Raw genomic sequence first — 21,790 nt, 5'->3', positions numbered from 1 at the left:
TTTTTTTTTTTGGAAAGGCAAGCTAGGATTATTCTGACCCCCACCAGTTTAGGGTTGTCAACGGGTCGGGTTTGGTTCGGACTCATGTGAAACCAGATTTTAGATTAAGCTATCAGGTCTGAACCTGGGTCTAATCGGATTTACTATAAGAAAAACCATACTCGGACCCAATAAGAACTACATGAATCAAATTTGAACCATACCTGATAAAACCATATTCTTATCATTTTTACATTGAAAATTTGTGGGTCTTAATCGAAACTCGGTTCAGGTTCGGGTTTGGTATAAAATTTCACAAACTATACCCGGGTTCAAGTATTAATCAGACCTTTGGATCTAGAGCCAGGTCTTAACCGGGTCTTCTTATTTATCACCATACCTGGACCCTATAGGGTTTTGTTAGTGTCGGATCCTGGTAAAATCAGGCCCGTTGACACCCCCCTACACCCGTTATTATTCAACGTACCACTGGGTTTTGAACCTGCAACTTTCCACTACATGTACTGACAGCTCCTACCAACCACGTGGAGGACCCCGTTGATCCCTTGATCCTATTACATAGTCACAAGTGTCTCAGATATTTTTAAAATATCGTGAATTTATCATTAGATTTTTAAAGTTGAATGTCATACCGAAAAAAAACATGGTATTGCAGCCTTGGATGCCGGCCATCCATATGATGAACGGCACCATCTTGTTTCTGTGTTTTTGCATTGTCGATGCCGTTCATCTAAAACATGAATGGTTTTCAAAAATTTGTGGGACCCACTCAAGAAACAAACCATCCATTCACGGTCTTCTGGCTGCAGTTTATCACACAGATGAACGGGTCAGAGCTGCATCTAAACTGATGCGCCCTCTTTTTCAAAACATCGTCTAATTTAAAATATCACGTTTAATTTTAGCCCTCTGATTTTCTAGAGGAAAGAAAGATCTATGATTAAAAAAAACACTTTTTGCAAATCTTTTATATTGCATATTTCTGCTTATACTTCACATATATTTTACATGTTTCAATATGAGAAGGTGGCAGACTGCACGTCACACGCTAAAGAGTCATAAAAAAAAGGCATTTAGCAGCGGTCCACTGGCTGTTTTAAAGACCAAAATGGCTTTGGCGATGATCGTGACTGCTGCTAAAGCTCTTTTTGAGTTTTTTTTGAGTGTCGATGAGAAGGTGGTAGGCTGCTACCATATATATAGTCACTAGAATATGAGAACTACTGCATAAAGGAGATTCTTTTAACTTTAAAATCATCAGCTTATAATATTCAAGCATTCAAAAATCACATTTTTTCATTGAACATACAATGATCCACCAATTGATTTTAAGCAAATTTACTATGCCGTGACATTTTGCAAAAAAAAAAAGCATTGGAAATGCTCATATTTTGAATTCTCATATTCTAGTTTTCATATTTCAGCTCTCATATTCTAGTGACTATATATATATATATATATATATATATGGTATCTCTTAAAAAAAATAGATATCGATACTTTTTTGCTTAATCTAAACCTATACATGTGTTTATGATTATTTATTTACTAAAAATCATGCCTTAATCAAATCAATGTAACATGAAAATTTGATTTCTCTTCATCAAGTTTCAGTATAATATGGGTTTGATTGTTTATCATTCTTAAAGTACATTTAAGCCTTCTCTAAAGTACGATATTTAACCAAGTAAATGATAACAATGCATTTGTAATTTCATATAAAAAACCAGCTATTCGTGTGTAGATAGGATATAACTATCCCAGCAGTCCAGTTTTATTGATTGGAGAGCTGGGTTTGATCCCAACAGAGAGAGAGAGAGAGAGAGAGATGATTCCATTCAGTCACAGTCTAGCGCCTAAAGCATGTGGGAGCTACACAATTCTTTATTTGCACTTTTTTTTTTTTTGCTTTCGATCTTCTTTTTGGTTCACTAACTGATGCCTCTCTGTTAAATCTGATCATCTGGGTCGTTTCCATTTATCGGATGCATATTACAACATTGTGGTGTCACTGTATATACGTACTGCAAAGGCACACTTGAGCCAACAAATGACATGCATTAGTAAAATATTAAAGTAATATTTTCAAATTTATTTATAAAATATTTAAACCGAATCTGCTAATTTGGTACAGTTTTTTTGGCGATTCACATCGATACTGATAACAATGCTGCTGGATGTGTGTCCGGGTCGATAATAACCAGACCGACTGTTCGATCTCTCTTGTCTTGGACTCAATTCCTCAAGCCTACCCGGCGCGACCCTCTCTGCAATTAGATTTTTTTAAGTCATTGAGTAGAAATAAAAGGTTATTTTGGTAAAATGAAAATACGGGGAAAAGGAAAAAAAAAACAGAAATAAAAACAAAAGACGCGTTTGGACTTTTTCCTTCCTTTCAGTGGCTTCCTCCAAATCTGAGAAAAAAAACCCTCAAAATCTCGGTCTTCTCATTCCGGCGATCTCGTCGCCGCGTTTTAGCTTCTTCTCAGACTGCCGATGGGAGTACCTCCGGCGAAAGGGTAGGTTTTCTGGTGCCGGAATCCGGCGGGAAGTTGCCGGAATCCGCCGGTGTGTGAGCGGCGATGGCGAACGATTTGAGGATGAGCTCCCAGCTCGAGCAGATCGACGGAGAGCTCACAGATCATTTCCGTGCTCTCGCGTGAGTCGACTACTCTCTTCTTCTGTTTTCCCTCTTTTTTTCTTCCTTTACTCTCCCATGATCCTATCCTTTTGGTGCTTTAGAATCGGTTCTTCATGTCCATATTACCGACGTTGACGGTATGTGGGGATTTCTAGGGTTTTATGCATTAGGGAATGTGGTTTTTGGGGTATCAATTGCGAAAGAATTGCGGTGGTTTTTATTTTTTTTTATATGTTTCAGTTATTAGCATTGGTGTAGTCTTGGGATTAGTTTAGGTATTTGGAAGATTAGTTGGGAGTGATGCTGGTTGAATGTCTAGTTCGAAAATTTGGTACATTTTGGTTTCATTGCGTACTAAGTGTTCTAAGACAAAATTGGATGAATTAGGTGCACGGTGGTTGTGGGGAAATTTTTTAGTTTTTTGTTGTTTGTCCTTTCTGATGTTATGAGAACTTGGTGACGTTTATAACGTTATTGGCTAATGTTGCGAGTGATATCTCAGTATGTTGGCTCAGAGATACTCCTGGATTTTACTTCTGTTTAGCCTCCATGGCTTAGTTGTGATTGATTGTTTTTTGAGAGTTCGGGAAATTGGTCTATGTATAATGCAAAGATGAATCTTTTCAATGTGCTTTGCGAATTGTGGGTCTTTTTGCTATACGTGGAATTCTCGTAATGAGGGTTTTTTTCGTTCAGGCTTTGACATGGTGAATGTAGAGCGTTTATGAATGGTTTTATTTAGCCCTTACGCTGCAGGATATAGTTAAGTGCCTCTTAATCATTATACGGACCAGTGTTGTGAAAAGTGTTTAGGCATAGCGAGGGGCTCCACCAAAATCTGAGGCTAGGAGTAAAGGGTAAGCCTCATTTTTTTTAAAAGCTTAAAAAAACTATAAAAAAATATCTAAAATTATAAATAAATAACAAATTCTTTATTGATGAAACAACAACCAACAAGAAATAAAAAATCTCAAATAAATACTGAAAAAATATGAGATTAACATGTAAAGTGGCTAGAACATAATAACAATAGTGCCCCTAAGGGGCACTACCTATTACAAAAATAAGAAACATAAAAAACAAAAGAAAATATAAAAATTACATAAATACCTAATATATATTAGCACATATATACACATTTAATGTATATATATGTTAATATATTAACATATATATATATATTTACAAAGATACTATAATTTAACAGTAGTATGCTAACGTGAAGAAAAGTATCTTCTATAACAGAAAAAGATTTTGCTACATTTTATGATTCAATAATTCAATAGTCAACAAATGCCCAAACAAACAATAAACTAATAGCAGTTGCAATATGAATAATGAATGCATACGTGCTTGTGTATATGAGAAACCAATAAGTGCACAAGATCTTCTTTAACCAAAAAATGTGAACTAAGCCAAGCCAAAAGAGTTAAATGGAACAAGGCTAATCGATTCAAACTTTTGAAGCATAATACCAAAAAGGAAACAAATCCATGTAAATACATGCAAGTGTACTCCATAAAACCTTAGAATAGAAAAGAGACAATAGTTTTGGAAGGATGACATACACTGCCATGCCCAACAGCTTCATCTAGTGGCAACAAGTATTTCAGGGCATATTCATAGTGCACAAGGCTCATCATAGCATCAGCAACTTCACATAGTAAGTCAGCACAATCATCATGTGTGTGAAAAAAAATGAGAGAAGTTCACATGTTATCATATGAATGCAGTCTTAGAAAAGTTCACATGTTTTTTTTTTCACATGCAGACTCTGAACATTGAAAATTGTAAAAAAAGCTTCTCTCCAAAGTTTATGAAATCATCAACTTACGCTAAAGTAGGAGTTCAAATCAAACTACGCTAAACACTCAACACAATCATCAACATGTGAACTTTTCTTTCTAAGACTGCATGTGAAAAAAAAAATGAGAGATGAGAGAGAGACAGTACCAGTTTTCGGTGAGAGACGAGAGAGAGAGGATGCGTGAGAGACGAGAGAGAGAGGCTGCGTGAGAGACGAGAGACGAGAGAGAGAAAGGTTGCGTGAGAGATGAGAGAGAGAGAGAGGCTGAGTGAGAGACGAGAGAGAGATAGGCTGCGTGAGAGACAAGAGAGAGAGAGAGGCTGAGTGAGAGATCTATAAAAAAAATAAAAGGGTTTAAGCCCTAAATTTTGGTCAAATAAGGGTTTTGACCCTTATTTGATCAAAAGCAATGAGGCATATGCACCTCATCTTGAGGCGCGCCTCGCCTCGAGGCGTGCGCCTCAAGGCCTATGAGGCGCACGCCTCGGGGTTTTTATGCCTTATACTTGCGCCTCAAGGCATAAAGCCCCTCGCCTTGAGGCGAGGCACGCTTTTTGCACCTTGAGGCGCGTTTTTAATAACACTGATACGGACACATGTTAGAGGGGATAAATTATGATTTGATGATGATATAAGTGCATTTTCTGTTTTCACAATGCAATTGCTATGGGTTTATTTTTTAGATTCTTGACTGGAGAAGCACATGATGTGGACTGCAGCTTGCGTTTGAACAAGAATGGGGATAGCAAATAATATGGAGAGAACAACTTTACAAGAGTTCAAAGCATCTCTTGGAAGAGAAGGCCTCCAATTTTGTTAGTTAATCATGGCTAATCCTATAACGTAATAAAAATGAAGGTCCTACCTGAATATATGCTGAAACAAGCGAGGTCAATTACATTTATACCCTGTAAACCTCCCTATATGCATCCTAGTATAAATACGCAAAAAAAAGGTATCCACAGAAATTCTGAAGTTTTTCATTGCTCCTGCCTGTGTTGATGTGGTTGCAATATTAGACCCTAAAGAGAAAATCATCAAAGAAATAATCCTCTGGTGAACTAGAAATTTCCGTGATCGCTTAAAATGGAGCCAAAAATGATAAGTTATTTCTTTCAAAAGCGATCTGGAACATTATGTCTCCTTGAGCTTTGTTTTGACTGCAATTCTGTTAATCTTGTTGAACTTCCGCCTTCAGTTATTTCTTAGTTGTGCTTGGATATGCTCTTTACATTTGTTTTTTTCATCACCTAGCTCTATTTTTAGGCATCTGTATTGCATGTTCAGAATTTCTTTTGCATTCAAAATCTTCATTAGGTGATAAACTTCTCAACACCAATTATGTTAACCTAATCATCTGAGTGACCTTCTCATTCCTTTTCATTGAAAACTTGGAAGTTCCATAATTTTACTTCTGATTTCTCTTGCTCCATCTTTTCCATATTCATCGTCTATTGCTCAACAACGTGTTCAACTTCAACATAATTTAGGTTTTTAGATCCTTCTCGCTTCAAATTGGGTATATTCTATTCTTACTAGTGTGCTCCAAGGGATGGTGTAGGAACATTTCTTGTTTTTTCATATCAAAGAACGTAGTCTTAGGGATGCCGGGTTGCAAGAGTCTTGGATGACCAAACTCTAATAGGGTTACTCCTGTGTTCTGTTCTAGCTCTTGCAAGTCAGGACTAGAGGGGATTAGCATTGATGACATTTCCCCTTGTTGATCCAAGTCCATCCATTCCTGGTTCTACCCTACTTGTATGGGTCGAATGCTATGTCACAATATCAGCGATATTTTGAAAATATTGCATTTTAATCCCTATATTTACACAATAAAGACATATTTTTAATAACTTATGTTTTTTATATTTTCTTTACAATCATTATCAGATATTTTTGTATTTTATGTACCAATATTTTCCAGAGAAAAAAATAATTTTCCTCATCGAGGTTTTCCCGAGAATGCGATTTGTGACACTATCCCACCCCAATACCAGAGCCTGCATGTAAAATCCTACAACCTGAACTTGAACTGATCTGTCTTTGCTTTGACTTCTTTGGCATTATTCTGTGTCAACCATTGGATTCTTGTACTTGTTTTAGAAAATGGTAAACTGCAGGGTGTCTTCAGGTGTACTTTTCTTCTTGGACAGCCATCTGTGAGTTGCAACTGGTAGATTTGACGAGCTTTTCATCAAAAAACAGTGTAACCAACTGCTTGCAAAGAATGTTGAGAAGAGATTTTTGAGAAAGCAAGGCAACTATTTAGGCAGGGAAAGGCTTCTCTTTAAGCGAGTAATCCTAATTTCAGCTATTCGTGATGGATTCCTATTTAAGATTTGCATGATTAATAATAAAATATCCAACCAAGTTATGACCCTAAAGTTAATTATGCTCTTAATGTCATCCTAATATAAACAATAAGAAAATATGTAAATAGCACAAAAGAACTCTCCATTCATCTCTATTACATTTCTGATATTGGCATGCATTTTGAGGCCTAAAATATCTTTTTTTAAAAAATAGTTTTGAGGCCTAAAATATCAAAAAACTATTAAGTGCTTCTTGGGTAAAGCGTTGAAAAGTACAAATATGAACACTTTTAGATATTGGAGATATCTTTGAACGAAATCTGCATCATTAGGATTAGGGGTGTCAATGGGCCGGGTTTGGTTCAGACCCAGGTGGAACCAGACCTGGCCTCCATTTTTGGGTACGGTATCGGGGTCCGGATCCGAATCTAATCAGACCCACCATAAGAGAAACCATACCCGGACCCAATAAGAACTACATGAACCAGACCTGGATCATACCCGGTAAAATAATATGTTTTATCATTTTTACATTGAAAATTTGCGGGTCTTAATTGGAACTCGGGTTGGGTATAAAATTTCACAAACTATACCCGGGTCCATGTATTAATCAGACCTTCGGTTCCGGACCCAGGTCTTAATCAGATCTTCTTATTTATCACCATACCTGGACCCTATAGGGTTTGGTTCAGGTCGGGTCCGGGTAAACCCGATCCGTTGACACCCCTAATTAGGATGATGCTATGGATGAAAAGCCGGCTGTCAATTTGAAGAGGCTTCATTGTTATCAATTGAGTGCACTATGTAAAACATGTTTGTTTTGCTTTAGGTACCATGCAGTAATGACTTTTGTTACCATGAGATATTCTAATTCAATCTTTTTTCTTTATACGGAGGGTAGGGCACCTTGTTTACTTGGGCACGATGCTGACATTTGGATGTATAGTTAACCTTTTCTCAATTCCTTGTAATATGAATGATTCTGTGAGTTAACCCACCTGTTCTTTGTACATGAAGAAACTTGCTCCCAGCATTGAAGGGAAAAACAAAAGGGAAGGTGATTAGCTTCATTAATAAAGTTAGAATGGTGATCATGGTGAGGGCTTCTTTATGCGTTAGGTGCAAAGAATTGGCCTGATTCTGTTTGGTGTTATCAAATGACCTGTTTGGTTATCTCAATTGTTCTGTTAAGCAGCCGATGGATCTATCATTTCTATAGGAGCACATTTGCTGAACACTTTTTGAAGCTGTCTTTTTTCTTTTTTTCTTTCTTTCTTTTTTTTTTCTTCTGGATTTTGAATAATCTTCATGGATCATTGCTGTTATTTGCAGAAATGGCTTTCAGAAACTGGATAAGATTAAAGACCCTAATAGGCAGAGCAAGCAACTGGAAGAACTGACTGGAAAAATGAGAGAGTGTAAGCGGTATGCCAGTTTTGCTATTTCATTATTTTCTTTTGTGTTAACAAATGTCAGTCTCACATACTTTTTGTTATCATGTTAATGTGTTTGACAGTTTGCGACATTATGCCTCATATTTCCTCTTTTTCCTTTTCACCTTTTATATTGGAATGCTTGGTCACATGTTCCTCCCATAGTATGCAAGAGGGTTCTTTATTGCTGTTTTACTTTTTACCACTGTCACCGATATCGCCGATATATTGAAAATATCGTGATATTATCGGCTATTTCAAGGTAGCTGATAATATCGGGAATATATCGTGATATTTTCAAAATATCATTAGAGACAAAATATCGTGATAATATCGCACTATTTTTGGGAAAAAACTCTTTTTTTTTCAATTTTAAGTTTGCATTTCCTATATTTTTGTTTCTTTTATATTTTAAAACCTTTAAAACATGTTTCTTTATATTTTTGGAAGAAAAATAATGTAAAAATTATTATTTTCTTAGATTTTTTGTTGTTAGTCATATTTTTTTCAAATTTTTCAACTCCCAAGATTTATCAACTTTTGAAAATCTCTCCGAGAAATACCCTCGCTGAGAAATTACCTTTATCGATATAGGTGACTATGCTTTTTACATATTATACTTTGCGAGAAGAAGAAAAGAGGTAGCATTAGTGTGTTTGTTTGAAGTTTTGACGGTGCATCTTTTTCATATTGATTTTACTGTTAATTTTCCACTTTTAGTACTCTGTGGGTAGTTTAATTTATTTTTCTGTACAACTAGGAACCTTGTCCAGTTGCCTGCATGGTCCTTTTTCAAATTGGACTTTGAAACTTTCAGACCAGCATAGCACTGTCTTAAAGACAAGTCACTTTATTCTTGTTAAATGTCATTTGAGAAATTAACCGTGAAATTTAGTTTCCCAGTGCAGTTATTTCCTTTTTTCCTTTTCAAGAGTGATAATATATGGATTGAAGAATTAGCATTCATGTTGACTGCTTTTGGCCTTTCTTCTTGTTCAGTTTGATCAAAGAATTTGATCGCGAACTCAAAGAGGAAGAGAGTGAGAATCCTCCTGAAGTGAATAAACAACTCAATGAGAAGAAACAATCCATGGTCAGCCATGCCTTCTTGTGCATATCTTTAGATTATAATTTGCTCTCTTGTTTTGCTGAAATTAATTCTACGCATTGTTTTGCAGATTAAAGAGCTGAATTCTTATGTAGCGTTGAGGAAAACGTATGCTCCTTTTTTTCTGTACTCCATTTGATTTTAATGTCACCCCTACTCTAAGGCTTAAAAACAGATTTTAATGTTCTAGAAACAGCTGTGCTATATTGTGAGGCCTTTAGTTTCCTTGTGTAGTAGGTCTTTCTTTTCCCAATAATAATAGGTCTACCAACTGGGTGTATGCATCAGTGCTAGGTATCTGTCTTTCTGATAGTAACACCTGAGTTCTCTTCTTCATTGCAAGAGGCCTTGGCTTTTCCTTGGGGTACAAGTCATGTTAGGAGGTAGTGGCAGACACCTTTTCAGACAGTGGCTTATTTGTTTCTATCGCCTCTTTAGTAAAAATAAATTAAGAAAAATAAGAGATGAAGATTAAATGGAAAGAAGTTAGAGTAGCCAAGTTACAGTATAATTTTTAGCAGCTGTTATTAGTTACCTCTTGGATTCAATTGTGAAAAGAAAGAAAAGGCTAAGCCTTGTATATTTTCTTAGCCACCTTATTTTAAGGCATAGTTAAATGAAGTATTAAAAACAGCGTTATTGAAAACATCAGGCATGTCAAGCTTATTGGATAAAGAGAATGCATTTGGAACACAAGCATCATTAATGACATTACAGTGATCTTTCCACAAGCTGCTTTGCCTGAGCGTCAGTTGAACATGTTAGCATGTGCCAAGAAACCATGGTTCACCAGTTACAGTTTTCCCTCATTCAAAAAAAAAAACACATGGCAGTAAACTTTCCCTGTGTGCTGTCTAGATCCAGTGAGATGAAGTTGTCCTAAATAAAATTTTAGTTGGAGGGCAGAATGTTCTGGAGCATTGGCAAATTGTCCTTTTGCATGCATATCTTTATTGTTATTATTTTTGTTGGTCAAGCTTCATTTTGCATGTGCTTATTGGCTGAAGCTAACCTTTCTATCAGTGGCAAATTTTCAGTCAGATACTTGTTGCTCTATTTATTTGTTTTTTTGATGACCAGCTCTTTCATCTTTGTTAGCATTCTGTGGTGCCTTTTATCATTTCCAGTTGTCACTCACTCACTTGCCCCTAACTGTTTTTCGGTGTTGCTTAAGATGATTTTTACTCAGCTTAGTGGATGTACAGGTACATGAGTAGTCTTGGTAATAAGAGAATTGAGCTCTTTGATATGGGAGCAGGTGGTAGTGATCCTACTGCTGAAAGCAATGTAAAAATGGCTTCAGGTGAGACAATCAATTCTATTCTGGAGGGAAAGAAAATGTTTACATGCCATGAGTAACTTTTTGGCAAACGGATGAATGCTATATCTTTTTCCTTCTTGCCGTTGTATATGTTTGGTAGCATTGTCTTGGATTCAGTGAAACTTGCTGGGTTTTGCTTAATGTAACCAACAAAAAAGTGTAGGATTTGCTGAGTTTAAAGAAGTGCAGCGGCTAACAGTTTTGCTTTATGGAAGTTTTTCTTCTAACACATTTCAATAAGATAATTTTTTCATTCTCTTCAAAAATGTTTCTTTTGGTACTAAATATTTGATTTTAACTTTTTTGGTTCTATACCTTTTATTTTATCACTCTTGTTTTTGCCTGCCTTGTAATCTTTCCCGTTTTTAATGTTCCTTATTTATTTTTGAGTTCCCTTTTAAGTTTTTTTCCCAATAAATACTCATCCTACTTTTGGGTTTTAGATTCCAAAATCCAACCCATTCAATTTTTATTCTAAGATGCAGTTGTGATAACATGGAATATTTGCTTAAGATCTACTAAGATACTAGCACACTATCTTTTATGTGCTGCTTATGATTGTCGAACTGCTTATGTTTGTGATTATACAGTTTGTTTTGGTTGTTGCCTTTGCATAGATTTCATCATAGTTACTCTTTAATGAACTTGATTTATCATTTAAAAAATAGAGATGTCAAACCAAGAGCTAATTGATGCTGGCAAGAAAACAATCGATGAAACTGATCAAACCATTGAACGATCAAAAAAGGTGATGCATTTAACAATAGTTCTATGATCTTGCTGTTTTGTTGGCTTCTTACTTTGGGTATCAAATTCTTTGTTAGGTTGTTCAAGATACCATTGAAGTAGGAGCTCAAACAGCGGTTACACTAAAGGGCCAAGTAAGGTTTGATTTGCTACAAGGAGAAATAACAATGTTGAAAGATTTTTTCCTTGGATCTCATGCCTATAGGTTCTTTATTTACTAATCTAATAATTCACAGACTGAACAAATGGGTCGAATTGTTAATGAGCTGGACACGATCCAATTCTCAATCAAGAAGGCATCTCAGCTTGTAAAGGAAATTGGTAGACAGGTGAGGCATGCATTTCAAATCCACCGAGTTACATTGACTGCAGAGATGCCTTGCACTAACGTTTCTATCTTGTTTCACAGGTGGCTACGGATAAGTGTATCATGTTGTTTCTGTTGTTGATTGTTATCGGTGTTATCGCTATCATCGTAGTCAAGGTCCTCTCTCTCTCTCATCTATGTGTGTGAGTTTAATCAAGGCTGAAATTCAGCAGATTTAACCAAATCCAGCCTAAGAAAACACATCCTGTCCTGGTCCCTAATGTGCATTGCTAGTTAGATACCATTGGCAATGCATTTACTTCCTCTGTTCATAAAATAGTACCCTTATGGGTATCCTTAATGATCTAATATTCGTATCTTTCCATCTTCTACCAATCTGGTTAGTTTTTCTGATGAATTAGTTTGTATTTGCAATTGGTGAATGCTTCGGAGTTCTTTAGAATCAAAACTTCTCAACCGTATCAATTGATCTCCAAATTCGCTAGTGTGCATAAGTTGGTTTGGCCCATAGGTATTAGGTTCCATACATTGGCCAGCTATTTGCAACCCAACATTGTAAGCATACCAGATTGCTTTCTAGTTTAAATGAATTCACCCCAATGTACTGAGCCTTTGGGCTTTGGTGACTGATGGCCTGCAACCAGTGAGCATAATGATATGCTTCAGCTTTGCCCCTGCACTATCCTAAATCTCATAAACTTGATGCACTGAATTTTTCTTTATATTGCATCCGAGCTGAAGAAATTATGACTTTGACCATTCTTGTTCCCCTTCGGTGAAGAGATATTACTTTACCATCATCACAAGAAAACTTACATGATTGTCGTGTTCCATTAGAAAACTTATGCCTAACCATCTTTTTGGAACAAGCACAAAATCTTTTTCAGAAGATTCTACAAAATTACTAAACTGTATCTTTCTAGAAACTTGGTGATGCCAACCTACGGAGACTGTCATGGCACTTCAAGAATAGTTAGGAGGGGAAACAAAAACCCAGTGGTTTAAGTTCTTAATGTCAACAAAATCCATGGACTCCGCATGTGGGTGTATGTGCATTTTCATGAATGCATCTCTGCGTGCAGCCATGGTCATCCTATTACCAAACTATCATGTGTTTTAAATCTGTAAAGCCCTGTTGCAATTCTTGGTGCTTAAGAGGCTGGAATTGGAGGCTTCTGGATTCTTACCAACTTTGAAGTTTCATTACAGCACAATGGAAAACCAGCCAACTTTGGGGGGTGGTTGTGGTGCTTTAAAAATAGGAGACATTAATTTTAATGCTTATATGTTTCTTGGGTACCACGCTGCAAAATCTCAAGGTATATCTGGCAAGAAAGTGGCAGTTCATGCCTGAAAGCTAGGAGGGATGTTTGAATGAAGCATCCCACTGCGTGGATCCCTTGGACACTGGCATTAAAAACTTCCACGGAACTTGTGTGTGTTATTATGTGTGTTTTGTTCTTTTAATGACAGACTTCTCTTTTGCATTTCTCATGGTCTCTAGATTGTTAATCCAAACAACAAGAGCATAAGAGACATACCAGGTTTGGCCCCGCCAGCACCCACAAGGAAATTGTTATCTGTATAGTATGATGCTGCTTATTAAAAATTCATTGTTTGCTGGAGTAGTTCTGCAATTTCCACAGTGCAGCATCCTTGGGGACAATGTTTTGAAGGCAAGACTGATAGCGATGCTGATCCCTGTTCATGCATGTTATTTCACTTTTTTGTTTACTGGTTGTGATTTGTTTCTTTGGTTTCCTTTTTTCGCCTGTAAAGCATATTGAGGTTTGTATTTTACTCTCTTCGGGGTGCTTGTACGTGTTTCTACACTGTAAATGACAAGCTTTGTTCGGTTCTTCAATTTGTTTTTGTTATCCCTGTTACAATGAAGATGAATTAATGCAACAGTTATCTCCATCTTTGTAACTTGTTTGATTCTCTGATGCTAATCCGCTTCACATAATAGCTATATGTGGGGTTGGGCCAGCCTGATTAGCTTCGGTTCTGGCAGAACTTTGCCCCAACTGTTTTTTGCCTGCACCTCAGTAACCAAAAAATGACGAACCGCCCCACAGAGCAACGTGGGTCATTAGCGTGAACCTATAGCTGTATGGTCCTTTTTTGTTTTGTTTTTTCGATCCACCCTGTTCCAGTGATAAATCAGAGAGAGAGAGAGAGAGAGAGAACTTTTGTAGGTTAGGTTCTCAAACTGCAATAGTCACTTAGTTTCCTAGTATATAGACGGATCCATGTTATTGATGCGATGAATTCATAAGGGTTGGGTGTGAAATACTGTCCAAATATATGAGCATCATCCAGATTATGCACTGAAAAAGTATAAGTGAAACGGTTTCGTTTGTTTCATTGCTTACTAAATGAGAAGGAAAAGAAAAAGAAAACAAGTGTACCATTGGCGATTAAGCATGAACCTTTATGTTAAGTTCATGTGTATGCGTAAAACCGCCGACGGGGCTGCGAGGTAAGATGGATTAAGGTTGAGCCTGCAACACAACATAAATATCCTGTTGTAAATGATACACTGTGGATGAACAAAGTGTTCCAGCCGGGCTCAAAATCCAATCTTGAGGTCAAGGAATTATCTTCCTGAACTTGTAGCAGTTCAGGAAATTATAGAATTGATCACATTTATGAGACAGTATCTGGCCTAATTTTTAGTTTGTCAAGGCGTTTAGTGTTACAAATGATTCTTAAACCGTCGTGCTTCCAGTTCATATTCAAAAGTTTGTTCTACATCCATTGAGGATAATTATGTGCCAATCTGAAATTTGAGTGACCTTAGTTGGGAGTAGTTGCGAAAGGTATGAAATTTGAACTACCACGGTTTGTCGGGTTCAGGTGGCAGTACAAATTGTTTTAGGAAATGATCGGACTGTATAAAAAATGAAACGTTTTCTAAAATTCTCCACAATTTTTGAAATCCATCCCATGTTCAAATTCACAAATACTTGTCTTTTTTAATACCTTTTTACCTTTCACACGAGTGAATCTTTTGAGGTTTGCGTGATATATCGGTACACTCTTCAAGTATCACAAACTCTCACTAAAATGTAGATTCACACAATTTTTTTGCGAACCTCATGAAATTTGCATAATCAAATTTGCGAACGTGATGTAACTAAAACATGCATAACTTCATAAATATTGAGTAAATTCACATATACAGTATGATATTTGCAAGATATCGTGTGAACTTCCTTTCAATAACTTATCTTTAAAGAGATCCATGAATATGTGGCGATCTACACATATAATATATTGCAAATTTTTTTGTAAAGTTTTCACTTTGAAATAACTATCGCAAATAAGGTACTAAATTCGCATATATAGTACAACATTCACGAGATACCGTGCAAACCTCCTTTTAGTAACTGATTCTCAAAGAGATTAACAAATATGTGTGATCTGCGCATACAACATATGAATTTCTGTAAAGTTCACATTATGAAACAATCATCGCAAATAAGGTACTAGCATGCAAATTTTCATAAATTTACATGATTGATGAATCATATATAAAGTTAGTTTTTGTTCATTTTTTTTTTATCTTAACCATTTCTCCTCTAGAACCCTCAACATTTTCTCTCTACTCTCATGAATTTTTTTTGTTGTGTTTCGGCGAGGTTGCAATGTCTTTCTCATCAACTTCTCCAGTTAGGTCAAAATGTGGGTTTTATACAAACAATATATATTATTTAATTTTATTACAAACGTTTTTTTAGATTTGCGCACTTAATATCCCCATGCATATTTGTGTTGGTTGTTGTCGATGTTTTTATATATTTTTATGTGTTTTATTTAATATTTGTCATTTAATTTATAACTTAGTTTTTTTCATATATATATATATATATATACTTGTTTGTGGTGTAGATAATTTATATTTGTTTGTTCTTTAGTTAATATTCAATATTTTTTTGTTGGTCGTAATGGGGTTAGGGTTGACTATGTACAAGCATTAAATAGGGGTTAGAGTGTTATTGTGGGTAGTTGGTTATCATAGTGGTTATTGTAGGTAATTATGTTAATTAAATATATAAAGTGTATATGGATAGTCTTTTATCACATGTTATTTTTATTAGATAAATGATATTGTGTGGTTGGTGTAGGCATTTAATGTTGACCTCTAAAGGCTAAAATATATTATCATAGCACTGATCACCTTACTTAGAGATCTATAGTGGTCTCCAAAAATAGTAGCTATAAAGCATTTATAGCTTTGATGATGTGTAAAGATGAATATGTGAAAGAGCCAATGATCCTATGATATAGTTCTCCAAAATTAGATGGCAACATATATAGATAGATGTCTTGGATAATGATGATATAAAATCAATGTTATTTAATAGTGATATTTATATAGTTGTTGGTAAAGTTAAAAAAAAGGTAGTTGAAAGTGATGTATAAGAAGTCGTTGATAAATGAAATGATGAGAATCCCGTAGAGAATGTGCATTTATCTCATGCACTATATATCAAGCTCAGTTCTTTGACAAATATTTATTTGTCCTAAACAATGAGCTTAGGCATATGAGGGACATGCGGTTGGCCAAACCGATTAGGGATATAGATACTCGACCTGCAAGCAATGAAGAACTTTCATGAATAATTGATATTGTATATAATCAAATGATCATTGTAGAGGATGTAGAACCACATAGGCAAACCAATGTTAGTGATCTTCATCACAATAATGTGAATGATATCCAGCTTTTCAAGGTAGATGATAAAGCTAGGTGCAAGTTTTTGAATTTTGTAATTTATACTTGAAATGTAGGTGTGATGATAAATGTTATATTTTTATAGTTAATCTTGAAAGTTAAAAAATACAGGAATGTTTCATGCATAGAAGTAAAAGAGGCGATAAATATGATAAATTTTGATTTAGTTTATGCAATAGAATAGTTAATTAGTAGTAGCAATGATGACATTGACAGTGAATCATCAGATGATATCAACAATGATAATTATACCATGTTTGTTAGATAGACTAAAAAATTACAGAAGACCAAGACACTGATGACATGAAACAAATAATAATGAGTGGAAATGATGCATAAATGATAATTGGGAAGTCAAACCCTTGGTATGTTGTATAAGTTATATGGACATTTGTTGGGTAGTAGAACTATTTTAGAACTGTTTTATGTTTTTATACTAATAGTGGTTGTATAAGTTCTTGTTCAATGAATTCTCATACAATGAAAAGCAATTAAAAATCATTGAAGTAAAGGCATCTCAATTGTATAATGAGTTGCTTAACAAAAAACTTAATGATTGTGAACATTTTTAGTGGCTAATAACATACTCAAATGATCGAGAAATTGCTTTCGGTAAAAGGTTTAATAATCTTCAACACAAGTTATTTTTTTAAAAGATCATGTGATCATGAATAACTATAAAGCAAAATTAGTGAAGAACTACAATAACAATCATTATCGTATGCATGAGAAAGAACTTGCAAACTATGGTTGATTGCTCTTGAAAAATCTATTATATAAAGATGTGCAAAATAACGTTCTTTCAAGTGAAGAACTATGAAAATGAGCATATATGTTGTAGATCATTGGACAACCTTCTAGTGAAAAAAGTGTCATTTAAGTGTCATTTAAGTGTTATTTATAAATGCATGCACAATAACCAGAAGATGACTCAAAAAAAAAAAACAGTCTCTAGGAATGTGTGAAGGTTACTTATAATAAGCATAGTGTTGATGAGAACAAATGAGGGATACACTATATGGTACATTTGAAAAGTCCTTCAAGATGCTTCTTGCCTATTTGGATCATTTGATGAAGGCTAACCAAGAATCATGAGGGTACATTCAAACCAATTAGAAAGATCGATTTAAGTACATGTTCTTATCTTTTCGTGCATGCATAAATGATTTTTTGAGATGATGCCATCTAGTTCTAATGGTAGATGACACATTCCAAAAAGAAAGATACATGAGTATATTATTGTTGGCCCATAATATTGAACTTTGTAGTGAAATATTTTTGGTAGCATTTGCAATTATGAATAATGAGTCAAAAGATTCATGAGAGTGGGTTTTGAAGCATGTAAAGAAAGAGTTCATTGTCTTTGATGAATATAAAGAGAAATTATATTTTACAGTTATCTCAGATAGGCATGAAGGTCTGAAGTATTTTGTCCCCCACACATGGCCTACATGTCATGTTGAATATTGCATGAATTACATGACAAATAACTTTTCTAAGAAATTTGTTTTACCACTCAATGCACTTTGGTAAAGTGCAACTCGAGCAGCCATGAGACAACAATGCACTTATTTTTTTTCAAAAAATCTGAAAGCAAGACTTAGCCACATATAATTATGTTGTCACTAACGTGAAATCAAAACATTAGTCTAATATGTTTAATGTTTAATGTCTAATATAGTAGAGAGATTCAATTTGTTGATTCTCGCTATACATAACACGTCCTTAATTTCTCTTATTGAAAAGCTTTGCCTCATGCTAATAAATTTTTTTTAGAAAAAAATATCAGACAGAAAATGTCAGGCATTGTGGTACCTACTGTCAAAGAAAAGGTAGAGACACTTAAGAGAGAGGCATAACACTATTTATGCAAATAGTGCATTGTCACTGACGATCTCATGGTTACAGTGTTGATTTTAAGAAGCAATTATGATCTTGTGAAGAGTGCCAAGTTAGGGAGATTTCATGCAAACATGCGATCACATGCATTTTGTATGAAGGCAAGCTACTAGAGGATTATTGTGATAAGTTATTTGCAGTTGAATTGTATCAAGCTGCATATAATATATATCCACTCATTATGATAGCGGATAATATCTCACATATTTCTTTATCGACTTTTATTTATGCATATTCACCAAAAGTGTTTTGTAAAGTAGGGCGACCTAAGAGGAGACAAAGAATAAAATACAAAGATATTATGCCATACAAGTACAATGTATGTAGTGAGTTTGGCCACAACAAGCGAAAGCACGAATAATTGTTTGTTTGAATACTTATGCTTTGCAAAATATATACTTATTAAGAGTTGTTTAATAAATTTTTTTATCTATTATTTTTTAATAAACTGCCCTAATGACTTATTTCTTCTATTTATTAGGTATTTCATGATTAATACTTACACACATAAAAGAAAACATGGTAATAGAAAGATAACCAAACCCCAACCCACACTCCCAAGCAAGGATCCAATTGTGGTGCCTGAGGTATAATGATTATTCTGAGTTATGTGTGTATACAACTAATGATACTGACATGTATATAATTATATTTAATTTCAATTAGTCATGAAAACATGTTAATGAGAAAAAAAAAGGATGAATATGAATTTTATGAAAAAACTATGTTGGCAAGTAACGTAAGCATTAGGTTTGCACATTAGTCTGTTTGTTCTTTTGTTACATTTTTATGTAGACTCATTTCAATCTAACATGAATTTATCACATATTTTGATTATATAGCATCTAGAAAAATTCACAAAAAGGCTCTAAGTGTAACATCCTGCTTTTTTATAACCCATAATTTCCATATTTTAATATAATGAAATGAGTTTTTATGTGTAATTCATGGTTAATATTATCAAATATTAGATTCCTGGAGAGATGGAAATCATCAAAATTGAGTTTAGAATAGATCCAATTTAACCCAAAGACAAAACCATAAAGGTGAAGGGCTACTTTGTCATGAGATAGGCTAGGGATTTATTTTTAAGTTCTTGGTTTTATTTGGAATGGTAGCTTGGTAAATAGGTTAGCTACAAAGGAAAAAATAGGTAGAATGAGGGTATGATGGGAGATTTAATTTGCAACAAGGGTATTTAGGCAAGGGTAGTTGTCATTAAAATTAACAGCTTAGACCCCACTGATTTATTTGTGTTTGACATGTAATAACCTGTGAGGATTTGGGTTAAATATAAATCTAATTCAACTCTCTCTCTCTCTCTCTCTCTCTCTCTCTCTCTCTTATTTGCATTTTTGAACTTTCTCTCGCTCGTACGCTTTCCTCTTTCCTCAACCATGCACCCTCACTAATACTATCTCTACGGAGAACCTTTCCCTCACCCTACACTCTCTCTCTCTCTCTGATTTCATCTCCTTTCCTCACACTCTTCATGCTCTAGTTGAGGAGAGATTGTAACTTTCAAAAATCATGTTTTGTGGTCCTAACCGGTGAGTTTTGGGGAGATTTATCAACTAACTAGGACTTTGCAAATTTGGGTGCTTATAGCTCGTAGATTTTTTATGATTATCGAGGTGTGATCCCTTTACTCCATGAACCTCTAGGGGCATATAATCATATAGATGAAATTGTGTTGGAAATCATGCTAGCTTCTTCAATTTTTTGGCATGTTTGGTAGGTGATTTAATGTGCAGTTCTTGGGTGTTTTATGCTGAAAAAATTCATGGTATGCTACTTGATTTTAAGAAGTTAAGAAACCATGATTAGATTTGAACTTTGTATAATCTAGCATGCCCATGATTGTTTAATGTTTCAAAAATAGTGTTTTTAAAGTATACTTATGTGTTTAAGTGGGTATGAGGTTAAATGCAATCTTGAATATATTTTCTCATAGAAATTCATGTTTGAATTGTTTATCTCGTGTTTTATAATGAGAATCCATGAAATTCTCATTGGAGATGCTACTTTGAGGCAGGGATTTTGGTTCGCCCCTATTTGGGGTTGACTCCTCCTGCATATCAGGAGTCGACTCCCTTATTGATATGCATTCTATTTTATCCCCGAGAATCTACTCCTGCAAATCAAGGGTCGACACCTCATTTTCATGTTTCGAACCTATGTTTTGGGGACAAAGGGTTGACCCCTAAATTCAAAGAGTCAACTCCTGTTGTGCTAGTGTTGACTCATGTTTCCTAAGAGTCGGCCCCTGTAAGTGGAGAGTTGACTCTTGAACATTGAGAGTTGACTCCTGTACCCTGAGAGTCAATCCCTGTCAGGCTAAGGTAGACCCCTATTTTCTATGAGTAAACTCTTGTAGAGCCAGAGTCAACTTTGTAGGAGGTGAGTCGACTTCTGGGATCAGGAGAGTCGACTCCTGAGTATCAAAACATGGTTTTTTGGTGTTTTGAGTTCGAGTATGGGTTGTTAAGCCTAGGATCCTAGTGAATCTGCCTGAAATAGTTGTGAATGGATTGGCAGTACCAATGTGTTGATTTTGAGCAATCTTTGTGTAATAAGGCATTAACTTGATTTTGGTTGGTCCAAGAGGGACCCAGCTCATGAATAGATGCATATTTTTTATTGTATGTTATGTACTACATTGAGATGTGGAGTCTCGTTATTTATAGTTATGAGTATTACAAGAATGGTAAAAATAATGAGAAGAAAGAGGTATATATACATATAATTGAAAATTTATTATGATGACCCTAGATGTATCTTGTTACAAGGTTTGAGTGTTGACCAAGGTATCAAGAGGGTATATTGAGAGGTTATCTGATGCATAAGAAACTTTAATTAAAAACAAGATAGAGTATATGTTGTCAGGAAGAGTGACATGATCTCGCCAATATCTATGGTTTGAGCCAGCTTGTCAGATATGAACAAACATGCACCAACCTCGTGGAAGTTAGACAGTTGAGTGAGCTCTTATCTTTTGGATTGTAGGGCTCTGTTCTCACTATGGTGGCTTAGGAAATACTAGACTTTGATACTCAAGTCAGAGGTAGAGTTATTGCAGTATGCCTAGTAGTGCACTACATTGACTATAGGGATAGAGATAAGGTCTCAGACTCTGGGTCCCAGTGAGAGGGATGCCTTGACAAAGGGTCTCAGACTCTAGTACAAGCATCACGATGATTATCTAGGATTTTCTAAATAAAATTGATGAATGAACACCCCTTGAATGTGTCGATGATGCCCATAATGCAGAGGGAATGGTTCCCTCTTGATTGTAAACACGATCATAACAAACAAATTGTGTATAAGTATGACATATAATGCAAAAGCAACTAAATAAAGAGAAGAATAAAAATACTCATGCAATGTCGGTATGTATAGTGATCCATGCATGAGGGTTGACCCCTGAGTTGGGTGGGTCGACCTCTCTTTAAT

The 21,790-nt window shown here is 35.2% G+C and overlaps 1 protein-coding gene across 1 annotated transcript; it reads left to right on the top strand.

Moving 5' to 3' along the window:
* The first annotated feature begins 2,388 nt into the window (after positions 1-2,388).
* Positions 2,389-13,611, top strand: LOC149817592 (putative plant SNARE 13). Its single transcript, XM_089984398.1, has 10 exons — positions 2,389-2,659; positions 8,093-8,185; positions 9,193-9,286; positions 9,372-9,409; positions 10,507-10,604; positions 11,291-11,370; positions 11,447-11,503; positions 11,606-11,698; positions 11,779-11,853; positions 13,202-13,611. Exons 1-10 carry the CDS (start codon positions 2,583-2,585, stop codon positions 13,283-13,285), a joined length of 789 nt encoding a protein of 262 aa, XP_089840524.1. The 5' UTR covers positions 2,389-2,582; the 3' UTR covers positions 13,286-13,611.
* The last annotated feature ends 8,179 nt before the right edge of the window (positions 13,612-21,790 follow it).

The sequence above is a fragment of the Nuphar pumila genome, chromosome 13 (assembly GCF_984573655.1).
Source record: "Nuphar pumila chromosome 13, dmNupPumi1.hap1.1, whole genome shotgun sequence".
Classification (NCBI taxonomy): Eukaryota; Viridiplantae; Streptophyta; class Magnoliopsida; order Nymphaeales; family Nymphaeaceae; genus Nuphar; species Nuphar pumila.
Note: the sequence above shows the minus strand (reverse complement) of the source record. Positions and strands in the feature narration are given on the sequence as shown.

What these genes read in the sequence shown, in the direction of transcription:
- LOC149817592 (XM_089984398.1), top strand. Translation starts at nt 2,583, where the DNA reads ATGGCGAACGATTTGAGGATGAGCTCCCAGCTCGAGCAGATCGACGGA. An exon ending in GATCATTTCCGTGCTCTCGC is followed by an intron (nt 2,660 to 8,092) that starts GTGAGTCGACTA and finishes TGTTATTTGCAG; the next exon opens with AAATGGCTTTCAGAAACTGG. An exon ending in CAATGTAAAAATGGCTTCAG is followed by an intron (nt 10,605 to 11,290) that starts GTGAGACAATCA and finishes TTTAAAAAATAG; the next exon opens with AGATGTCAAACCAAGAGCTA.